This window comes from Drosophila erecta, unplaced genomic scaffold (assembly GCF_003286155.1).
Source record: "Drosophila erecta strain 14021-0224.00,06,07 unplaced genomic scaffold, DereRS2 tig00000092-arrow-pilon, whole genome shotgun sequence".
In the NCBI taxonomy this organism is placed as follows: Eukaryota; Metazoa; Arthropoda; class Insecta; order Diptera; family Drosophilidae; genus Drosophila; species Drosophila erecta.
Genome location: NW_020825207.1, coordinates 15981377 through 16005178, shown reverse-complemented (window position 1 = coordinate 16005178; position 23802 = coordinate 15981377). Strand labels below are relative to the sequence as shown.

Below are 23802 nucleotides of genomic sequence, written 5' to 3'. Positions count from 1 at the left end.
GTGCCGGATTACTTTTTAAATTATACGCCCTTTTCCTTTTAATATCATGAATGAAATGTTCCGTTATATTAATAAAGCAAGATAAAGATAAATAAATAACCCATTAAGGTAATATCTTTTAACAGTTACATTGTCGACATTTCAAATAGCGATAGGAATCGAGCGCTCGCGTGCCGATAACACTGTGGTATTTTATCGATAGTGCTCACATGCACGCTGCTCTCAAACACGCGACGTTTCTAGCGCTGCCCATGAAACATCGGATAAACCGATTCAGTTGTTGTTCGATTTTCGCTGTGCGTTGCTGCTCGTCGCTGCGTGAGTTTGTGCGTGTGTGAGTGCGCGTGTGTGCGAGGAGGCAAAGAAGAGGAAGCAAGAAGGAAGCCGCAAAAGGAAAAGCCAATTCCGAGAAATCTTATCAATGAGCCAAGAAGACGGACACTAAATGGAAAATAATCGAGATGCGTGTGTTGCAGTAGAGCGAATTTAGTTTCTAGTTTCGGTTTCTGTCGGCACTCCGCTCCGTTTCCTTATCGGTGTGATAGTTCAGCGCGTGCGTGTGTGTGTGTGCGTGTGCAAGTGTGTGGAAGTGTCGCCACGCCTACACGGGAAATGGCAGCAACGGTTTACCAACGCCTACATAGCGTCGCAGTCGGCGTCGGCAGCGCCGCTGGCAGCGCCATCGGCAGCGGGTCGGCTTCGTTTCCAGGATCTGGATCTGGAGCGGGATCGGGATCGGGATCTGGAATAGGCAACTCTGGAAACACCTCCTCCTCCACCTCGTCCGCCCTGCTCAGCCACTCCCAGCTGACGCGCTCCCTGGAACGAATCCTGGAAGAGGCGCACTTCAGCGGCGAACTGATCCTGACCAATCGCAAGCTGAAGGACTTTCCCAGGACTGGAACGAAGTACTCTCTTACCGACACCGTCATCGCAGGTGCGTACCGCTTTTGTACAGTGTATATTCGTAAGGGAGAACAAAGAAAAGGTGCTTTACAAGCAGGTTCCATGGCCATAGAACATCAGATAACCATATTTAATACACGAATCGAATTAAAAAAAAGTTGAATAAAATATTATTGGAAAGGCATATACATAGTTGCATGTTAAAATACTGAATCCTAATAGAAATGTTGGTTGGTAATACTTCATACTTAACCATACAGGTTTGGAAATGGTTTTTAGTGAAAAATTAGTTTTGTTAAAGCCTGATAAAGCCTTTAATTTAACTAAATATCGCATATGTATACCTTTAGGGTGCGGCACTTAAGAAAAGGAGTTGTGTTGCCGGTGCGCTAACGAAGTTTTTCCATCTCCGTTGCAGTGGCAAAGTTTCCTTTTGTGGTTTGAAAATCAATAATTTGCAGCAGCCGTCGGAGGTTCATCCTCTTCCTCCTTTTCTGTCCTCCCATCAGCTGCTCTTTCTCTCTTCGGCTCTCCCATTCTCTCCCTTTTTGCACTGCGCTCAAGGACAATAATTACCGCCGTTTTTCGCTCTCCGCCACTTTGCACTATTCGTGTTATCCTTACTTATTACTTTTTTTCGCTGCAGCCGGCATGAACATTTCGTGGAAGTTCAACCAACTTTCGTTTTTGTTAGGGCCAAAAAATATGCACCAGCAGAGAAATTGTAAATGGGAAATACCCACCCAGAAAATCCACCGCCTTCTCCTCTCCCAGGACCCCGCCCCCTCTCACAGCTGCTGCTACCCTCGAACAGATGTTCTCACAACGGGACATGTCTCTCATCGATTTTCACTTGTGTTTGTTGTATACACATACAGTGAACGCCGTGAAAGGCGAAAGGACGCGTACATGAGGTTAGCTGTCATTCTAATCGCTGAAAAAGCAAGATATGCCAATTTATCTATATCCTATCGTTTAGCCATCCTCCACATAAGATTATGTTCATTGAAATGATAACAATTTTAAACTATAAAATGCTACAGTATTTTTTTTAGCTTCTTTGTCTTTTCTTCTTTTACGATGAAAATTCCATCTACATAAGAGGTATTATTAATATTTAATAATGAATAGTAATATGCCAATAACCATGCTTGTCGCCTTTCGGAGGACGCACTGTATTTGATGTTTTTTCTATGGAAACTTCTGGAATAGAAGGGAACTTTTTATTTTTGGACTGCGAAGATTAATTGCCTTGGCAGAGAGATAAAAATAAATTGTGTCATAAATTGAAAACTAATTTGGTATAAGAATAGGGAAAGAATTCAATAAAAATTCCACATACCCTGTGCCTTTTATATATCATCCGACAATTGAAAATTAACAAAAGTAAACAAAGTGCAGTTTTCAGAACGTGTAGTTTGTCTACCATTAATTCAATTAAAATTACTTTGTGTAACGCAGATACAAACTAATAAATTAAGTAAACTAAATTGAAAGTTGCACTTCGTTATTTAAAAGACAACGTAACAAATTTAAGTGGTTTTCTTGTAGTGAAAGTGAACATTAGGATATCAGCAGTGTTTAATTTATTTAAAATAAAGAGATCAAATATTTTATAAACAGTTTGTAAACAATTTTCAAAGTTTTTCCCTTCCTAACCTAGGAAATATATTTTTAATTTCCTTCAATCCGCTCTGCTCCCCGTTTTCCTTCTACGTGACTTGGTTTTTGAATTAAGCTGTGACAATCCGTGACTTATGGTCACGCGCTATCTGTTCGAAATGGGGAAACGATCCCTTCTTTGGAAAACACTTCCCCACTTGGAGAGCCAAAGAGCTTCCGGTTTTCCGTTCATTTTCGAGTAAGTTTTATGCGTTTTCTCACCAGCAATTGAGTCATCGGCTGCGAAGGCGTGACTAATTACTAATTAAAATGCTGGATTTGGTGTGAATGGACATGTGGAAAATGGTAAACAGGGGGAAATCGAGATACGTTGAACCTCTCGTTAAGGGTTAATCTATAGGGAAAATATTTGTAAATACACCCAAGCGAAGAACCTCTACAAATTGCCTCTTCGAGAACAATGAAGTGAAGCCACCCTCGGCGAAGGGTTTTCGCATGTGGGGGCGGTGGACCTTAAGAGGTGGCAACGGCTCTTAGCCTTAATGGCTTGCAACCACAAGGGTTTCGAGTTTCCAAGAAATCGATGATTCTAAAGCAAAAGAAAGTCAAAGAAACAGAAGCACAAGCTGAAAAAATGGGGATACACGACCATTTTCCTTTCTTTATTTGCACGCATGCCATTTGCAACCCCCGAAATGGCATGAAGTTAAGAGGAATGGGCAGGCGCCTGTCAGCATTTCCTAAAATCATTTGTTGTTGCGGCCACCCCACCCACACTTTTTCGCAGTGCATTCCTTTGGGGCGTTTAATTAACACGCGTGTCACGCAAATCAAACAGAACCATAAACAAAACCTAGACAAAGGCCGGCACAAGAAAGAGTCAATCGAGTGGAGCGAAAAATCAACAGCAGGAAATTGTTTAAAGTAATTGCATCGAGAAGGAAAAAGCAAAAACGGGCACAAAATTGCAGCTGGCCTCAGCTGAAATTGTGAGAAGAGAAGCCCAAGGAAATGCAAGAAGGTAGCAACAGCAGCAGCAACTTCAACTCGCAGCAGCAGCAACAGCAGCTGCGCAGACCGCAACATTGGCGCCGGCTTAGGAATCAGCAGCTGACGATAGTGCTGCCCACTTGGAGTTTTTATAGCCATAGTCAGGGAGGTTCTTACAAAATAACCTATTTCGTATACCAATACACCAGTGCCGCGTCACTAAGTGCACAGCAGTTTCCTTTACTTGAGCTGCTAAAGGGAGTAGTGCCCAATAGGACAATTTTTTTATCCATTAACAGGGAGTTTTAGGATTACTCTTTCTGTATAACGCAAACTTCATTTAACCATCTACCAGTTTAGTCTGTTAGTTTGTCGCAAAATAACTGCTGGTCTCCTTCGTCACTAAGTGGATTCACAGTGCTATAATACAGGGTTTCCACCCTACTTTTTAAAGTCACTGTTCGTGTACTTTGGGATTACTTAAGGTCTAGTAAGATATAATGGTAATAAACCTTTGCCAAAGTTGGAATTTAAGTTACATATAGTTATTAGTTGTAATGCTTGTAATTGCAATCTGGTAAGTTGCTGGGAAGTTAACAAAACTATAATTCAAATCATTAATAGCAAGGGGTTTATTGAAACTCTTACAGCAGACACTAGGTGCGGATTTTCCTGCAGGCATAATACTTTTCATGAATATTTTTGTAGACTGAGTGAAATGTCTGCCAAGTGACCGAGAACAAGAAATCTTTTCTGTTTGGGGAAGTCAAAGTACCGGCAAACAAAACAACAGCAAACTTATAGAGCGAGGGGAAATGCTTTTGTCGTGTGTATCCGACGCGTATATTTGTTGTTTGCATTGTAAATATGATGGGGCATAAAAAGACAGCTAGTCTGGTTTTTTGTACTTTTATTGCTATTTATTCTCCGTCTGCAGCAGACAAAAGAGGAAATGCGACCGCCGCAGCACGTCGCTTATCTCCAGTGGCTGTCAAACTGCACGGTTCATGGCTTGCATGCACAATGCAGAAAGAAAAACATAAAAAAAAAATCGTTGGACTTTGCGATGGTATCATGATAAAGAACTTCCCCCGAAAGTCGATTGTGAAATAAATACCCTAGAAATTGATATGTGAAAGAAAATTTAACCAATCCATTACAGACAATTGAACAGCACACACTATCTTCGTTTAACAGCCTAACTTCCCACAGAAATTTTTGGCATTAAAGAAAAAAATATTATGTGGAAAGTGCACAAAATTAAAAAGAATTAGCTACTGGGAATATTTTCAAATGGACTTTCCCACACTAATATTATGTCTTGCTGAAAGCTTCTTAGTAAACAAATTATTCAATGAGCAGAAACTACCTACTATGTACACACACAATTCCTGGCCATTGCACATGGATCACGTACCCCTTATATTATATCCATTTCTAAACGCACCCTCATTCTGCTTATTGCGTGCTAAAAATAACAATATTATTTCAGCGATAAATGCAATTTGCTTATCTGCAGTTGAACGACTTATGTATAAATATATATACATACATATCTTGGCAAATTGAGGGCAGTGCAAACTTGACACAGATAAACGCGTATTATGCATTGAGTCATTTCCATTAATTTATAAATGTAAGCATTATCTAACAGGCGACGGGCAAATGTTTCTAGTTTCTTAATTGCTGGGCACAGCACGCGCTCATAAAAGAGAATCTAAGAGAACAAAAAGATAGATCTGATTACAAGGGAGCTACAGTGGGCACACGCTACAATGAATTATTAGCTCGTATATTATTATTTTATAGAATGATAAATGTGCTCAATGCAAACATATTTACATATGCCTAGTTACATTTTGGTTAAAAACTACGATATCTGAACTTCAAAAAGTCCTTTACGTAGGAGGTACTACTGTAAGAAAAACCTTTTATTCCTTTGTTTGTTTTTGCATTGGAAATATGTGACTGAGAATAACACAGCTGTTACACTTTGAATTTAAAGGAAAAACATTAATCAGCAGCACCAGAAAAACAACGAATTCATAGCTGCTTCCAAACATTTGTTAAATATTTGTTTTCCTGAATGTTTACACTTGGCCAACACAGATTTCCACTGTTTGCCCTGCGATTAAATGAGCATGGAGAACAGGCTGGCTGGCGATGAAGAAGTAATGCTACGCGAAATTGCAGCGTCTACAGTAAACAAAGTGGAACAGACTTTTCTAGGAAAGTGGGCGTGTGTGCTTGTGTTGGTACTTAAAATCGGCATGCTTGTGTGTATCTGTGTTTTGAGTGCTTCCAGCTTTCAATATCAAAAAGTAATCAATCGATGGAGCAATAAGCAAACGCTATTGTCCATATTATTCATGTTGATAGTTGGGACATTGCCCTATATATGAGAGTGGTTTTCTCAAGTGGTTTCCAATACAGTTCTAGAGGGTAATATAAATAAACAAAACTTTATTGCTAAGTGGCCTCTTTGGGGGTTTTGAGTCTGAAAGAATTGCTTATATTTTGATTCTGGAAAAATGTTCTGCGATAAAAAATAGTTATCAGCATTTATGTGTGTCTTCCATTCATGTAAAATATATAGATATAGTTGGCTCCCTGCTCCAGCATATGCTTCCGAAATTCCCATTAATTTTCTCCTGCCCTATGCCTTATGATTCATATTTTCATCGCCCCACTTAAGGCCCACCAATTTAGCAATAACACTCAGACAAATTAATTTCAATAAATCCATCAATAGAATCCACTGTGCCCGTTTGTGCCCCTTCGTTTTCCTAATGGTCAGTCAATATCAATGTGCAGACATGTGGAGGCTTCCACATCCAAAATAAAATAACCCGCAAGCCAAATAAAGTAGCTACGGTATGGGCACCGTGCTCCAGCTCCATTCCGTGCTGATGGAGACTCCGCCGCCCACATGGCTACACCAAAGAGTTGCGAGGAATGAAACAGCTGAGGGCAACGATATAAAGCTCCATTTGCCAATACAGTTGGAGCGCCATCAATTTAATTTTTTGCTTCTTCCGGTTGGGGCCCACGCCCTTCAAAATGGAAATGCCAGTCAATGTCTGCCACATGCCTTTTTTTTTTTGTGGTTTGAACTTTTTCACTAGCAGGGTATGTGCGGATGTGAACTGTTAAAATGCAGAAATCTAGTAGTAACAAATTGTTTTTAATATTTATGTATATTTATTGGCTTCAGATAGCTACGGACATGGATACTTTGGATAGGTTTCTGAAATTTCGCTTAATAAAGCCTTATCAAACTTTTGCCTATATCAAACAGATAGCAACGTTATCTTCAAATCTATCTATTTATGGCATAAATCTTCTCGTCAATCATTAAACTGTTAATATATGGCAATAATAAACTGCAAATTTTTTTTTAGATATTTATTTATGTATGGCATAAGTAATGACCAAATTCCACGGGCTTATTCAGTTTTTCAGAGGAATTTATGTAAATGTAATGGCTTGGATCTCCATTACCTCCAAGGAGCGTCATAACCGAGACGTTCCCTGCTCCACTTACATCATCAAATGTTCCACGGCTGTCCGTACCCGTTGGCAAAGTTGACTTTGGGCGTTGCTCGAATCCATGTTTGTTCCAAATCCCCAGGCGCACCCCGTTTTTGGCTGGATGAAATGGCTGCGTGGTGCGAGGACAATTTCTGCAGTATTTATGGCAGGCGGGCAGATAAAAATGAAAATTAAAAAGTAACGCGAATATTAAGAGATGCAAACAAAACAATGATGGCACTTTGAATTTTTTTCGGCGCGTCAAACAATTTGATTTATTTTGCGAGACGTAAAAAACACATTTTCGCCTGTCGCATTGCGTTGAAGTTGGCCAAAAGCCAGCTGTGGGCCATAAAAAGGGGGAATGAGCGGGGAAATAGAGTGGAAACTCTTGGAAAACTGCCAGTGAAAGCAGAATTGAGCAGGTGTCGCTAGAGATAAAAAATATCTTCGTCACGGGTCTGCAGGTTCAAAGTACAAAGTCGCTCCTGGTCCCATTTTGTCCTAAATTGATGCCTCCGCATCGGGGAAATCCAATTTCCGCATCCTCGAACAACTTTTCAACCCAAGCCATCTCATCCCGACGTCATTGGCCGGCAAAGGTTTATTCAACTTGAGAGGATGCAACAAAAAAAAAAGAAAAGGATTATGCACTCATGAAAAAAATGTTGCATGTTGCATACAGCTATTTAGATATGCTCAGATATATAGTTTTGAGTTTAGTACTGTTAGTATACGTTGTTGATTAGGCGAAGTTCAATAATATTTCTTTGTCATTCGTAAGACGCACATGTTTACCTTTTCTGTTAGTGTAGAACTGTTGCCGCTTCCTAGCGTTGCATCACTGTGAGCTCATATTGTATGCAACAGCAGTAGGAGCTCTCCATGTGGCAGGTTAATGTCTAGAAGCTACCGAAGTCAAGTTCCCATTCATTCAACGGCTTTGTTCGCAGGAAGATGTATGTGCTTAGTCTACAAAGTCTAGTCTCAGTAAATCAGTTCGCAGCTGTCGCCAGTCCGCAGTCAGTTATTCAGTCAGTTAGTCAGTCAATCAGTCACTTGCTCAGGCTAGCCAGTTTTGGTTGCCCCATCAGTTGCTCATTTCTGGTTTTCACTGTGTTTTTGGCAAGTTGCGTAAAATGCGCCTGAAGGAAGGTGGGGAGGCAATACCAGACTGGTCCGCGGGTCGTTAATTTTAACGATATGGCTATTAAAACTCACCAACTTCTTACGCACTGTTGGCCAAGCACTTTAACTACTTGAAAGAGCAGCAGACACCTTACTTAAATTTTCACATACTAAATTTCTACCATTTGAAATACATTGTAGGTATACGGAGTTTTGTAATTACAAGTCAAATCTAAAATTCTGTTGTTCAGCTGGCAGAGGTACAAGTCCAATACATCCGCTGGCTGAAAATCATTTCCTTGTTTGATCTCAATTCCCTATCGAACTGAATATTCTTGCAATTAACTTCAAAACAGGTGGCTTTATATCGGATATAAAAAGCTTTTCTCTTTTTGGAAAATATGAGCGATTTAAATTAAAAATTCTTTTCTCTAAACGCTTATCTCGATCTGCCCAATTTTGCATTCCGTTTTCCCGAATCTTTGCACACAATTTAACGTTGATTACGTTTGCTTTGATTTAAAAAAAAACACAGAAAAAAACGATTGTTTTGTCAAGTTATTATATTCCAATTTGTATTCTCACTAATGCTACAATCAACGTCATTATAAACACAAAAAGTAGTAATGTAAAATATATATTAAATTTAATATTAACTTCCTACTAGTCCGCCTCTGTATTTTTCTCTTTCTCCTTTTTTGTTGATTTATTCATAACCACTCCCCCACAAAGTCTCAGTTTTCGTGCTGTTTGCGCTCATTTTGCATGCAAATTCATTTAGTAAATTAATTGCCCACTCCGAACGCACTTGCCCACTTTTTGGAATTCTCTCCGGTATTGCAAAGGGTATGCTGGGATTTCAAAATCTTCGACTCTCCCCAAAGACAAAAACGTACCAGTTTTTCAAAACATGTTAGGAAATCTGCGATATGTATTTTTTTTAATAGTTATTATTTGTTGTAATTCTATAGTCATACAAATAAAACGAAAAGAGCCGAGGGAGTTCAAAAGTCGAGTAATCCGGTCTCATTAGCATTACTCTTTCTGTTGGCTGGAAAGGGGCGAATCAAATTGCCGGCAGATTGAGGTCAGGCGCTCCACTGTGGCGTGGAGTGCAAATGGAAATGGAAGTGCGTGTCAAATGGAACAGGGTTCGGGTTCACTCAACATCCCCCAGCTGGATACAAATTAATGTATTCCCTCTGCTTCCATTTACAGATCTTTCCCGGAACAGATTCGCCGAGCTGCCCGAGGAAGTGACTACCTTTGCCTTCCTGGAGACCCTGCTACTGTATCACAATACGATTCGCAGCATTCCGGAGTCGGTGAAGCAGCTATCATCGCTAACCTATTTGGATTTGCGCAGCAATCAGTTGTCCTCGCTGCCCCGGGAGATTTGTTTCCTGCCTCTTCAGGTTCTGCTGGTTTCCAACAATCGATTGTCTTCGTTACCAGATGAACTGGGTCGATTGGATCAGACACTGACCGATCTGGATGCTTCGTATAACCAGTTGGCCAATCTGCCCGCTCGTCTGGGGGAGCTTAGATCTCTGCGTTCGCTTTCGTTGAGGAGCAATCACTTGCTGTATCTGCCCAGGGAGCTTACCTGCTTGAGTTTGATTTCACTGGACGTGAGCAACAACAAGATCGCTAGTCTGCCACTCGAGATTCGTCACATGAGCACTTTGGTAGAGCTTCAGCTAGAGAACAATCCTCTGACCTCGCCTCCAGCTAGTGTGAGTTATATAATGAATATTATACACGAATGCCATATTTAAAATAATACCTTACAGCTTTGCATGCGCGGACTGGTGCACGTGTTCAAGTTTTTGGAAACGCAGGCCACGAAGGACGAGAAGGGATCCCGGTCAGGTGGCAACTATGATGGATACACCACATTGCGAAGAGCCCCGCGGCACAATTCCAGCGGCAATGTCCTCGAAGCTAGCACCACTGGCAGCACTAACAACCAGCGGAGACATCAAGTCGACTCGGGATATAACACCAGCGATGGTTTGGACAAGCGCTGGTCGCACGATGCTCCTACTAAATCGAAAACGGACTCACCGCTGCACTGCGTTTCCAATTCGGCGGCTGCCACTTTGCCGAGGACGCTGCCAAGTGCGGTTCATTCGCAAGCGGATCTAATGGACGCATCCCTTACCTCCAGCACTAGTACCATTGTGGATGAGAGTCTCACTTTGAGTCCCACAGCATCGCCCTGCAAGTTGAGCTATGCACACTCGAATAGCTCCAGTAATGGATCGTCGCCAGATCAGGACGACGACATAATGCTGGACCACCAGGAGCGAACTGTTCACCACGCTAATGGCAAGTCCGGAAAAGCGCTTGGCAATATTCAGACCTACAAGTAAGTAGACAAGTATTTAGCTCATCAACTTTTAATTTGTGGATTTCATTCCGAAAAAGGGAGTACAAGGAGGCCCTGAAGCAGCAGCGAAACCAAGAGATCAGCGTGTATAAGCAAAAGCACCCGAATGCCAACCACAGTCCCAATGACGACGAAGATCTTTCTCCGTCACCGCCGGCCATCTCAAACGGATCTTCCTCGAACACACTGCCAAAGTCTATTATGAAACAGAATAGCAACCAAATTGGCCACAATGGGAATGGAAATGGAAGCGCAAACGGAAATGGAGTCGATGATGTTGTTATACCAAAGAAACCCATCCAGAAGGTGATTCCCTCTCGGATTACAGAAATAAAGCCAGCATCCACATCCGGCATTCCCTCCGCAAACTCATCGGATTGCTTGGGCTACGTTAAGCCACAGAGTCCCATGAAGAACGGCACAAGCAAATTTAATACGTCCAATGGTGGAGGAGTGCCACCAACAGTGGGAATCGCCAGTAGCACCACCATCAAATCACCAGTGAGCTCCACCACCAAACTTGGCACAGTCAAGACACATCGCTCGGTGACCTGGAACCATGACATCCCCGCGGAGAAGCTGAGCTTCACCATGCGCCGGGAGTTTGATCGCCAAAGGGAGGAAACCGAATTGATGTCGCAGCTGAGAACTGTAAGTGTGAACGGAATTCTTAAAAGTGAGGACTCTAGTTTAACTCGTTCTTTATACAGATCATTGAAACGCGTCTGAAGATGACGTTGCCTGTGGATATAGCCTCTGCCCTGACGGATGGTGTTATTCTGTGCCATTTGGCCAACTATGTGCGTCCGCGATCGGTGGCCAGCATTCATGTGCCATCTCCCGGTGTCGTGAGTGTTCTGTGATTTAATTTCATTTTGCATTGTTATATATTTTTGTTTTCTGCATTTCAGAACAAGTTGACAATGGCCAGGTGCCGGCGGAATGTGGATAATTTTCTGGAGGCGTGTCGACGCATTGGCGTAGATGAGGTGCGTAGAAAAATTATTTCCTTCTTGTAAAAGTATAGTGCATTTTGAAACGTGAAAGTCAAAGGAGTCAACTCAATTATTATTAAACAAATACCTGTATACACTTGCAGAATGCAAATTGATTTTAGTCAGAAGTCCGTCGTGTCTACGCCAACTAGTCTTTTAGTTTTTGATTCGTATATCTATTCCAGGCAGAATTTTGGTCCGGTAATACTTGTTATAGCTACCATAGAAATAACTAAAAATTAAATGAAAAAATATAACTTCAATGTTTTTAATCAGAAAGTGTCCTAACACATCAGTTTTGAGAGTCAAAAAAGAAGGGCTTTATCATGTAGTTGGCAAGGAAGTCGGAAGATTAATTAAAAATATGTAATAGAAAAGAAATCATGTTTTCTTTCTTTGAAAACATGCAGTGTTCTAATTCGGTAATTACTTAATTTTCGAGAAGTATATTTACTGCAAGGGTATATAAGCTTTGGTTTGCCGAAGCTAGCTTTCATTCTGATTACTGACAATTTAATGCAATTACAAGATTAAAAATGACTGATATTTATTTAATTATATTTCACTTGACTCAAGATGCACTGTACACTGAATTTGTTTGTTCTGTAGCTCTAGTTATTGTTTAGCTTCAAGGTTCAAGGTGGCGTTGGTTGAATGCTTTATTATTCTGAGTGCTTTCCAAACGCTTTTTGTCCTAGACAATTTTAGTTTAGATTTAAGTGTATTTGAACCCCAACACACACAAAACACACTACACAAACACATACACATACACCCACATAAAATACCCCAGAATACAAACAAGAAACTGATGCATCTGTTATTGGTGTTGGTTGCAGGAGTTGATTTGCTCCTGTGAAGATGTTGTGCCACAAATTGAACCGCAACAACCACAATTGCCCCGTGCTGACGATGACTATGATGCTGATGTTTATGTCCAAGATGATGGCAGCATCAGCAGCAGCAATGACAGCAGCCACATGCAATGCAGCGACGATTGCAACAGCAGCAGCAACCATGTTAATAGAGTGCCCAATGCATTGGCCCTACTGCGCACAGTGTCCGCTCTGATTGCCATGGATGAAAATCCGTATCATCAGCAGCTTCATCATCATCTTCAGCTGGAGCAGCAACACTTCGAGCAAGAGCAATTCAGTGAGCCAACTACCTGCAGCCAACAGCAAGAACAGATGTTGCAGTTGCAGCAGCAACAGCAGCAGCTAGAGCATGTTTTGTATGAGAATGGCCAGCCAAGGGCTGAAAATGATGATGGGGTTGAGGATCGTGATGATGATATAGGCAAGCGGCAGCAGCAACTAGCGACTGTGGGTCAAATGCTGCTGAAGGCCAAGCAAAAAACATATGAAAAAATAAAACACAATCTGCTCAGTGCCCATGGTCAGCATAACTTCCAGGGCAACAATAACAATAGAATGTTGCACACGATTGTGGAGAATGAGCACGATGTGGCCGCTGCAGGACCGGCGGGTCATTATCAAATAATAGACGAAAAGCAAGAGGAACCGCATCAGCAAAAGTCAGAGGACCCAAAGGATGCAGTCGCACTGGGCAACGCAACCAAGGAAGCCATCAGCAAGCGGATCGAGTTCTTCGAGCAGCAAAAGAGTGGGAAACAAAAGCTGGAGGTCTTCAGCATCTACTTACCCAAGGAGAAAACCAAGGAACTGGAGCTGGAGCAGAAAATAAAAGCAAAAACCATCGAAGCTGGATCTTCAATATTAAAGCACGATTCCCACACATTGACAGTGATCCTGTCATGCGTTTTCATCGCCACCTTCCTCTGGCTGGTGTTTTTCCCGCTGCCTGGCTAGTCTATATAGTACAGCTTCATTTTATTAGCGCCTTGGTTTGCCAGTAGAGTTAAGATCTAAAAACAATAGAGTTAAAGCTGCTTTTGCGCTTTTCCACTTGGTAGTGAGTTCTTGAGGCTGCTTTTGTTTATGGCTTAGGATTACCTCCACTATTTATGAAGCATTCTATACCTAGTTTTTAGCCTAAGCAATTGAAATTCCCCAAAAGACAACAGAAAACTTTGAGGCATTTAATGAGAGGAAACGTAAAGACTTCAAATCAATATTTGGCTCGTATTTATTTTTGATTATTTTAGGGTGTGCACAATCATATATAAAATATATTCTTATTGAATTGTTCAAATATAAGTTCCAAAAATTACAAATGCTCTTTTTGCGTTTCAACCTAAAGTTCCTTTCAAAAAACCTTTTCTAGTATTATGTTTTTATTTTAATAGAATTTTATAATTTAAAACTAAAATCTGAATCTTTATGACAATTAATAATGACTGCTGTAAGATAAACAAATTTTATAATAATCTCTGGACTAAATATTATCATTATATCATATATATATTATTGAACTATATTTAGCATTTCATAAATACATATTTATTTTTATATCACCTACATATAACTCGACTCTAAGCAAAGCTACCTTTCAACGACTTCGATTGTGCATACCCGTAGAAAATAATTCAAATATAGCCGTTTTACAAATACCCCCCGTAACCACATATTCCTAGTTCATGTACAAGCTATTGAACTCTAAATTGGATTTAGAATTAAAGAAAAAATTGGAAATTGACATGAACTGAAAAACATTAACAATGCGCTTCATTTCACTAAATTTTGCAAACCATTTGAAGTATGATTGACCTAAGTTACAACGAAACTAAATCGATTTAAGTTCCATTCATAAGAAAACTGAATTATTGTAGACATAGGAACGATACAATATACAATAACATGTACCAGTTAGAAGGTTAGGATGAAAGGGCAGGAAGGACACTTGTTACAGTTTGATGGACAGCCAACTCTTGTAGTAAGTGTGAAATGGAACTACTGGAGGAAGGTGAAGCTGTGTGGTTTTACTTGAAGCAGGGACACTCAAAATAGTTGTAGCAGTTATATTTGAAGACATAAATCTATAGCCAACCAATGTACCCGTTGAAAGGACTCGTTTGACCAGAGAGAAGTTAGAGAAAAGTTTATTTTGTCCGGTACACAGCATTAAGTGAGTCATGTTGCGTTTTAATGATTTTTGAATACATTATAAAGGTAGCAGAGCATACAAACTAATTCCATCTTGCAAGTACTTTTTATGTACAAATTAACTGTGTCAAAATAACAAAGAATCCGAATATTTAAAAAGTGCAACACCAAACATAAATTTATTTTCTCATCCAATTCAAATGCGCACACTTTCATGTAGGAACGACCACTTAAATATAAATAATAATCACAAAACAGTGCCTTTGAATGAAGAGCGGCGACAGTCTAGTCTGCCCAGATGATCTATTACAATCTATCCTTCTAAAAGCAATAATTTTTCAAACGACGCTTTCTGTATCAATTTAATTTGCAAACAAGTTCACACGACCTAATTTCAAAATGTGCTTACAGCATTCCTAACACTATTATAAGTTTATTAATTTAGGCATACTATTGTACTTAAACGATGAAAACTGAAATCTAATCAAATTTCTAAAAGAAACACAATCTCCAACACTCAGAAGTAAAAGATAAACATATATATTTATCTAGCGTCTAAAATCAGAAACATATATTTTGTCTAACAAAATTATTAAAGGGAAGACAAAGCATTGAGGCAGCTGTAATCAGTCATACATTTTTATGAAAGACAACACGTATTTAACATGCATATATACCTAAAAATATATAAGAAATCTCCAAAATACAAATTAAAGCCAAAACTTTTTGTCAACATTTGTCAGTGGAATATTCCATACGCATATACTTCCAAACCAAATGAAAATGAATCCCGTTGCATTTAAATTTAAGCACAAAATGTCAAATAAGCGCTATATATACAAGTGAAATCAAAGAGCAAATATACGAAAAATATACCAAAAACTACACGTTTACAGTTTTACAGTAATTGCGTCTTAGCTAAGACTCAACCCATCGATGCTTTATTATTTGCCCCATACCTGCTCCAGTTGCTTGCAAACTGTGGAAATTGGTACTTTACTAAATGAAAGCAATGTGTTTTAGGACTTAAAAACCAAATTAACTTTTAATTTAATTACCACAAACCTATTTTATTTATGGCCAATTTAAATATAGTTCGCTTAAACTTGATACTTGAATACTTTCACAGTTTGCATTTATGTTTATATCTGACTTCCGTATAAGGGAAATAATAACACATTTCTTTATTAAACGCCTGCTACAAAAATACCACAAAGGAGGTTTTCCAGATTGTTCTCAACCTCCCTATGAAAACTTAATGTATTTGTGTAAATCTTATTTTTGTAGAATCTAATTTGCTGCGCTGCCGACGTGCTGGAGGGAAAAGGTGCCGTCCAAGTGGCCATTACGGTTGGTGAGCTTTTCCGGCTTCATGGAAATGGTGGCTGCGGCAGTGGCAACAGCAGTGGAGCCGCCACGCCCACGAAGTCGCCCACCAGAACGACACGTGCCACAATGTCGCCAACGCCATTGGCTTAGGATCGGTGGAAGCAGGACGTGGATGTGGAATCGGGACTCTAGGATATTCCTGATATTCTGGATGAGTTCGCGAAATGGGTTTCCTAATGGCCGCCATATACACACTTACATAAAGTACATGCCAAATGTATGATTTGTTGATACCTATATGTCACTCATTTTTCTAGGTTCGTAGTTCATTTATGTAGATACACAACAACACTCACAAGGAACACTTAAAGAAACCAAAATACAAAGAGCACAAAACAATCGAACATATATCGAATCAAATCACACAAGTCACGAATTATTTATGCGAGTTTTGGTTTTGTGCAATTGTTTAGATTTAATTATACATGTGCTACAATCGTCAGCTGTATTTTTTGTTAAAATTTCCCTATCACACCCATACGAGCGAAATATCGGGCCAAAATTACGACTAGCGATTAGTTGCATATTGAATACTGTTTTAAGTATGAATCACATATGTATGAACATCCAAATATTTAGATATTTATCGAATTATTATTATGGCATATTTATTATGTAGCTTAGATGTAGATCTACGATTAACTGTGGTACACATTTTCTACCGGCGCTGCATCATTTCTACGAATCGAATTGTACTAGACCCCTAAGTCTTGGATTATACAAATACAATATATATCAAATAAAAGCGGAGAAAAACTGTCAGTCATAAGTAAGAACTATTTTCCTTTAATCGGGGAAAATATTTTTGCTTGCCTGCTCGACGAAAATTGGCACAAAATGTCAACAGCTGTGGCCCAACAAAAAATGGCGTAAAAATCCTGAAAGTTTCTTTTGTAGTTTCATAATTTGCATAATGCGCCAAACAAACCATTGACTTTTTGGGTGGTTGGGAGGCTTAAGCGGAATCAAAACTGCTCAAGCGAAAATTAAAAACACTCGACACATCCGCCAGTTCTGTTTAGCAGCTGCTCCAATGACAGTCATTTTGGTAAATGTTGGCAAAGTTAACTGCAGAACAATATTCAACAAAAAATGTTACGTATTCAAAGTAGGTTTTAAATAATAGTAACACTTTTGTATGGAAGTATTTTGCTTAAATATTATTTAGTAAGGGTAATAGTTTGATGCTCTTGTGCAAGTAGCAAAAACAGCAGAAACTTTCTGCTATTTGTGTCTCATCAATTAGTCAGCACATAAGCTAAGCAGCACCTATTACTAATTCAAGCCTACGGCATGGAACAAGGACACAGGACTAATAAAAGGACCTGGGCAGGAGCAAGTGGAGGCATCGAGTGGCTCCGAGTCATTTATCACTGTGAAATTTATTAAAATGATTATCTCGTATCTACATTTCGCACGGAATGCCTAATTTTTCCAGGACAAACAACACGCGCCTTCTTCTGAACTTCAGTTTGCTCCGGACTTTTTTTGTGGTTTCCTATTAGGGGTACTCCGGCAGTTTTTGCCGTTTGCAGCCACTGATAAGGCAAAGGAACAAAGCGCCCCAAAGTGGCAGGGTGCACTTAGAAAAACTTTACTGTGTGTACCATTTAAATATTTCAATAGTTTTTGTGCATTTCCTGGCTTGTTTTTTATTACAATTCAATGCTTTTCATTGTTATTACACATAATTATATGAAAATATGGTTATAGCTTATTCAGCTTATAGCGAGAACAATCGTACTCATTAGCATTATACATTTGGTCACTCAAAATATAGCTTGTTCGAATTCCTTTCAGTGTTATGGGCGGCATTTTTGGTGTCCCTCGGCTGGGGCCATAGTTTAATTGTGACATCGGAACAACTCCACAACCCCTCCGCTGGAAAACCGCCTCAGGAGAGGGCAATTAGTTGAACTGCGCCCTGGGGAATTGAGATAATTAAAATGACTTCCACTGCTGCTGCTACATGCGGAAATATTTTTTAGCCAAATAATCTGATTGCTCCTACATCAACTCTGTCAGCTCTGTGTGTTCTTGTGCGTTTGCTCATAGCCCTTTTGAGAAACGAAACGGAATCAACATTTGCATTCAATTCAATGGCAAAAAGCACTTTAATTTATTTACCCCCATTGAAAGTCATTTCGTTCTAATCCTATTAATTCAAATCCAAACACTTTTACCACCGCATCAAATAGAATTGCTTTTTGAAAGAGCAAGACGGGGGGTGGAAATGTTTGGCTGTTCTTTTTGTGGCGAAAAAATTGCATTTCATTGTTTTTAGCAATCGGAAAATATTTTACCTTGGCAAAGGGATAGCTTTTCAACTATTGTGTTCCGAATTCAGGAATTCACTACTGCCACGAATTGAAGTTGGACGCAATCAAAAGTAAACTAGAAAACGCAATCACGGCGACAGCTTTTGCCAAATGACATTTCAGAGTGTTTGATGTAGATTCGTACTTTTTTAATCCGAAATGAATTAAAAAAATAATGTTGAAGTAACCAAATCGAAGAAAGTGGTAATTATGCAATCCACAGTTCATGTTTAATTATTGATTTTCAAAACGATAAATTGTTGCTTTTGGTTGCCATTAAAAATTACAATGAACATTTAAAATTTCATGCCCTATTAATAAGTAAGTTAAGTAAATGCAGCTTCTACATTGAATTACACTAAATAAACTTATAAATGAATTATTCGAAATCGCTGCGAAAAACAGAAATCCTTTAATTTGACTTATACCAAAAGTATATAACAATTTTAATTTGCTTGTGGCTTAAAAGCCGCCGAATTATTCACTTCGCTATGCCCTATTTAAATGCATTTAAACCCACTCCATCCCCACCAGGCATTATAATGAAGATGAATTTTTGTAGATTGTGTATTTATCCGGTTCGTGTAGCAATTTCATGCAATTTGTTTGGCCAAAGTTCCAACTCAGTTGATTTTCCGGCTTTCATTGCGCCCTGGGCGCAGTGTAGGCAAAATTTAAATAATACAAAAAAGTATATATATTTATACATACATATATACAAATATATATATTTCTATGTGTAGGAAAAGGTCTTTAAAAGGCCTTTGGTGGGGGCCTGCAGACCCCATTAAATATGCAGCAGACGATCCTAAAACACGTATCATCCTCTGATGCCGCCGCAGTTTCGCACTTTCGTTGCGCTAAATGAGTTTCAGCAGCAAAATTAAAAAGTTTATCAGAAGCAGCAAGCAGAGGTGTGTGTGTGTGTGTGTGTGTGTGTGTGTGTGTGGCAAAAAAACTTGAAACTTTTTCATGAAGTTAAAGCAAAGTAAAATCAAATTATTGTGGTTGCTCGCAGGCTGGCAAAAGGATTACGCGATGGTGGATCTCCGCCTTGCCGCTCCACTAACACCCACCGCCCCACTTTCCGCCCTATTTTCCACCCCATTTTCCAACCCATTTTCCACCCACCTGTAATAAAACATGCCGCCACTGCATTTTGGGGAGCCTGCCAGACAGAGGGACGCCGTCTCCACAGCCAGACAGTTAGACTCGCCTGGCTGCCTGTTCACATGAAGTTGGCGCATTCTAATTGAATTTTCACTTTTTTCCAACCGCTCCCACCGCTCCCACCGCTCCCCCCGCTCCCAGCGCCCTGCAGCTCACCTGTGCGACTACGTGACGATGGCCTGGCACAGAAATTGAAATAATTATTTTTAATCTTAAGTACGACTTGCGCGTAATGAGATTTGGATTATCCCAGCGCCCTTTTTCCAACTAGCAACTCCCCTAGACTTGCACAAAAAGAAACTGATTGCTGTGAGACGCATAAAAAGTATCTGTGTGTTTTTGGGGAGGGCATAAAAGATGCAAAGTTCTTTTTCGAATGTGTCGCAGCTCGTTTGTTCGGCTAAAGAATATAGTTGTGAAAATCAGGTACTTTGTGCTTCGTAGTAAGAAAAGTTATATATTTGTTATAAACTTAGGCATCTGCCATCTACGGTTATACCATTTTTAATTTTCCGCATTAATATCTTCTACGTTTTGCCATAAGGACTGCCGAAGGACGTCTTCCACAACTTCTGCACCGTGCTCGACAATCCCTGCACAGACCCATAAAATCCCTGTGCGAGATATCCTGCATAGCTTGCAGTCGTCGACTACTTCTTTTGACTGAACCAGATTTAGAATCCATCGAACACTCGCTATCACTGTCATATTTGCCCTCTAGAAGATCCAGCAGTTTCAAGACAGTTTGCAGACGACCTTTTGTTCCTTTATCGATGGTTATGGTTAGGGATTCACCATCCTGATTTCGGGAAGTGCCTGCCTGCGAGACATCAGATACTTTTCCTGAAATATTCTTTGTCTCAAAATTCCGTGACGACTTTGGCTTTTTTGGATTCTCGCCAGTTTTAAATGTTCTTTCACAGGCTTTCGACCTTTTCCTATTAATTTCAGACGACGTTTTCCTAGATTTGTTTCCTCTTCCCTGAAAGTGCATATCTTTTTTGGTGCCAGCTGCATTCAAAGCGGAATCCCCGGGATCGGCTTCGTTCTGACTTAAGTCGTTTGATCTATTCTTTTCTGCCATAATCAAGAGTATTTGACTTTTTTTGCCTTTGGAAAGTCTTACTACACTACTGATTTTGATTGTGTATGGTATAAATCAGGGACACAGAACAGTGAAACTTGATTCCATTTTGATTTTCTTGACTTGGCCTACGTTGGTGCATAAATTGCCAGCAGGCAGGAAAAGTTTGGCCACCCACAACCCTCGCAAATATTGCATTTTCATTAAGTTAAAGTTTGGTTTTTAGTTTAATTTTTTCGTACCCTTTACGGCTTGCCCCCTCCGTTTACTTAAAAACTTTTTGCGGCAAGTTTTTGGCTCAAAGTTTGCATGTGTTTATCTGTCAGTGTGTGGGTATAAACGGTGCGTATGTATGTGTGGGTGAAAAAGTGTGTGTGAGCGCGTGTAATAATCATGTGCGCAGTCAAAGCAAAATGACGATAGCATTGACGCTCCGCCATAAACTTTTGACGGGCCAAGTTGCTTTGGGCCAAGTTTCAAGCTGCCAACTGCAGCATCGCCTCTTATAGCAATTTCCTACATTTCTCTGTCTGCCAATAAGAAGCTTATTTAGTTAGTATGGCTGATTAGGAGGAGTGTTTAGTACAAAATTAACTTAAAGATAGTTCAGTTGCTTAATTGATCTGATTTTTCTAAGACCTATGTTTATATGTATAGATAAAACTATGAATATGATGAGTAAACATAGTTGACTTTTGTTGTACTTGTTAGTTGGTACTACTTTATAATCGTTAATTATCCGTTCTAGTAAATAAGAGATTTGATTCATAAGACTTTTTTAAATTTCCAATTTAAAAGCAGTTTACTAAATGTTTCCACTTTTCGATTTCGCAGTCAATTTTCAGCTTCAACCATTTTCTTTAATTATCCATGGAAAATATCTGAAATTTCTGTTATCGCGCTCGTTCGTTTGCCAAACTTCGACGTTTCATAACAATAGCAAAATGCGACGGACAAGAAATTTTAATAAACTCAAAGTCGAACTGAAAACCATTTTCACACTTGGCCGATCGTTTACAATAACTAAAAATTGAACAATTCTTTCTATCACCGCACTTTTCGCAGTTTATGTCAAAATGAAATGAATAAAATATTGGCTGGCCACCCGGCGACACTCAGAAAGGGTGGATTGCCATCATCCTTTTTTTTAATAAACTTCACCCAGTTTATAAAAAATTTTTTGAATATCAATGCGGGAGGAGAATATTGTCTATTAAAAGAAATTGATTTTTTTGTGTGTATCATAATGGTAGGTCCATTGCAGATTCCGCTAAAATATTCTTTAGTGTTTTTTCAGCTTTGATTTTTTCTGGTTTTGCTGCAGTTGGGCGACTGCATATTGTGGGTTATGAAAAATAAATTAAATGCTAAAGTTATTGCGTTCGCGGGGTCATTTTATATTCAATTGTTAAGTTGTTGCACTAATTTTCACTGTATGTACCATAATAGAGACATTGGACAGAAGCTAAGCTTTTAAATTTATTTTTTGCCTTGTATGGGTTGGGTAAACTTAATTGAACTGAAAATGTGCGCCATTTAAATTTATTTAACAAGACTAGGTGTTTATTATTCCTTTAAAGTTGTGCAAATATGAGTTACAGTCTGAATAAGTGTTTGTATTCTGCCATATATGTGGCTCAAATGCATAGATGACGTGCACCTTACTCACCTTTAGGTGCTGCCCCATTTTTAGTGCTTTTGTGTGCTCCAGATGTGAGCTGCGACTTGTTGACCCAAATATTGCCACAGGTCCTTGAGCATTCAACAACTTGTTGGGTCATCGTCATCTCTTCTGCCCAATGAGCAAATCATTTTCACTGGGCAATGGACACGGAACTGGCAACCGAGCTCTCTACTGCTCTGTACTTGTGCTAAGCACATCATTATGTTGGCTCAACTTTCCGATCATTTTTAATTACCCGGCCAAGCCCTCTTTCCGATTTTCTCGCCAGGTCCTGCTTGCAGGACCCTTATTTTTTTGTTCGCCATTAAGTTCTTTAATGGAATGCTGCATTAATAAAAAATACGTTATGAGCGCATAATAGAAATAAAAGCTAATGTAATTACATGCCGCACTTGTTTCGCCTTGTTGCAGTTGAAAGGACGGGAATTTCCCACTCCCAGTCTGCAATAGAAAATCCTAAAAATTTAATTCCAACAGTTAGAGCCAGTTGAGCGTTAAAAGGTGAGAAGAAGCGGGTATATGTGCATTATAAAAATTCCTACAAGTATTAGCAAGGTATGGAGCGGAAATAAAAATTACTATTACTATTACTATTACTATTACTTACTTAATGTTACGCTTAGTGAAGTGAACTGAACTAAAAAAAGACACTCAAACTGCAATGCATGCACATACTCGTAAGCTTCTTATTGTTAATAATTTTCCATTTTATTCTAAAGTCTGCCTAACTAAAGGAATGTATTTTATTGAAAGGCGTACAATGTTCTTGCCACCTACTTAATCAAGATGTGTGCCAATTCGAGGGTATGGGAGGCTTTGAGTTCCCCGCGTGACTTTTGCATTTCTTGCGCTGGTTTTCCTCTTTTTTCATTTATTTATTTTGTATTTTTTCCATTTTGCTGTTGCTGTTGACTGCTGTTGGGTGCTTAAAAGCTTTGCATTAACTATTAAACGCAACTTGAATCGCATAACGCCACTTGGCACACAAAGAGGGCGAATTCAGAGGGTGACGGCTAAAAAAGAAATAGAAATTCGTGTCAGAAAAAGTGGCCGCGGGTCTAAAACAATTGCAGCCAAATTATGGCTAAAAGCGGAAAAGCTGCAACGCGTATTGTTACGCGATTTGTGCCAATAAATTCGATGTCTGCCGAATCCAGGTGAGCAAATATACATTTCAAATAAACGCACACAAAAATCATGTGGAAATTCGGATATTGGATGAAAATAAAAGTGTGTCGTTTCTGCGTAATTAGGTCAAGATATTAACTTTTGACGTTTATTTTTCAGTCGGTGAAATTTTACAAATATTTGATTTGGATGCCATTTTAGTTTAATTTTATATAAAATGTTCAAAAGCAAAGTGGGGTCTGACATAAAATGCTTTATATTTATTATTTCTTTAGTTAAATGTGCGTAAGTCTGATCGAATTTTATGTGCAAAATATGAGTAATACTCACGTGATTGATTTTATTTTTAGTTAAGTGTACCGAAACTGTAGGTTTCACGCTAAATAAACTTTTATTTATTTTACTGCCTGACCCGCTGGTCTTCAGCCTTTTTTTGCT

The 23802-nt window shown here is 39.3% G+C and overlaps 2 protein-coding genes across 3 annotated transcripts; one reads left to right on the top strand and one right to left on the bottom strand.

The window, feature by feature from the left end:
- The first annotated feature begins 222 nt into the window (after window positions 1-222).
- On the top strand, window positions 223-16279 carry LOC6549220 (leucine-rich repeat and calponin homology domain-containing protein 3). 2 transcript variants are annotated; one of them, XM_001974418.3, is made up of 8 exons: window positions 223-937; window positions 9397-9914; window positions 9972-10549; window positions 10609-11221; window positions 11281-11418; window positions 11482-11559; window positions 12405-13373; window positions 15879-16279. In XM_001974418.3, the coding sequence occupies exons 1-8, from the start codon at window positions 613-615 to the stop codon at window positions 16068-16070; spliced, it is 3411 nt and encodes a 1136-aa protein (XP_001974454.1). In that variant the 5' UTR covers window positions 223-612; the 3' UTR covers window positions 16071-16279. The 2 variants fall into 2 exon arrangements, with proteins under 2 accessions (XP_001974454.1, XP_015012090.1); XM_015156604.2 differs by lacking the exon at window positions 12405-13373 and having other exon boundaries at window positions 225-937.
- Window positions 16280-19911: 3632 nt separating this feature from the next.
- Window positions 19912-20669, bottom strand: LOC6549221. The gene has a single exon (XM_026980683.1). The coding sequence runs from the start codon at window positions 20550-20552 to the stop codon at window positions 19986-19988; it is 567 nt and encodes a 188-aa protein (XP_026836484.1). The 5' UTR covers window positions 20553-20669; the 3' UTR covers window positions 19912-19985.
- Window positions 20670-23802: the final 3133 nt, after the last annotated feature.

Coding starts and splice junctions, on each gene's coding strand:
- LOC6549221 (XM_026980683.1), bottom strand. CDS start 20,552: ATGGCAGAAAAGAATAGATCAAACGACTTAAGTCAGAACGAAGCCGAT.
- LOC6549220 (XM_001974418.3), top strand. CDS start 613: ATGGCAGCAACGGTTTACCAACGCCTACATAGCGTCGCAGTCGGCGTC. Junction 11,222..11,280: donor TGATGTCGCAGCTGAGAACT/GTAAGTGTGAAC, acceptor TTCTTTATACAG/ATCATTGAAACGCGTCTGAA. Junction 11,419..11,481: donor ATGTGCCATCTCCCGGTGTC/GTGAGTGTTCTG, acceptor TCTGCATTTCAG/AACAAGTTGACAATGGCCAG.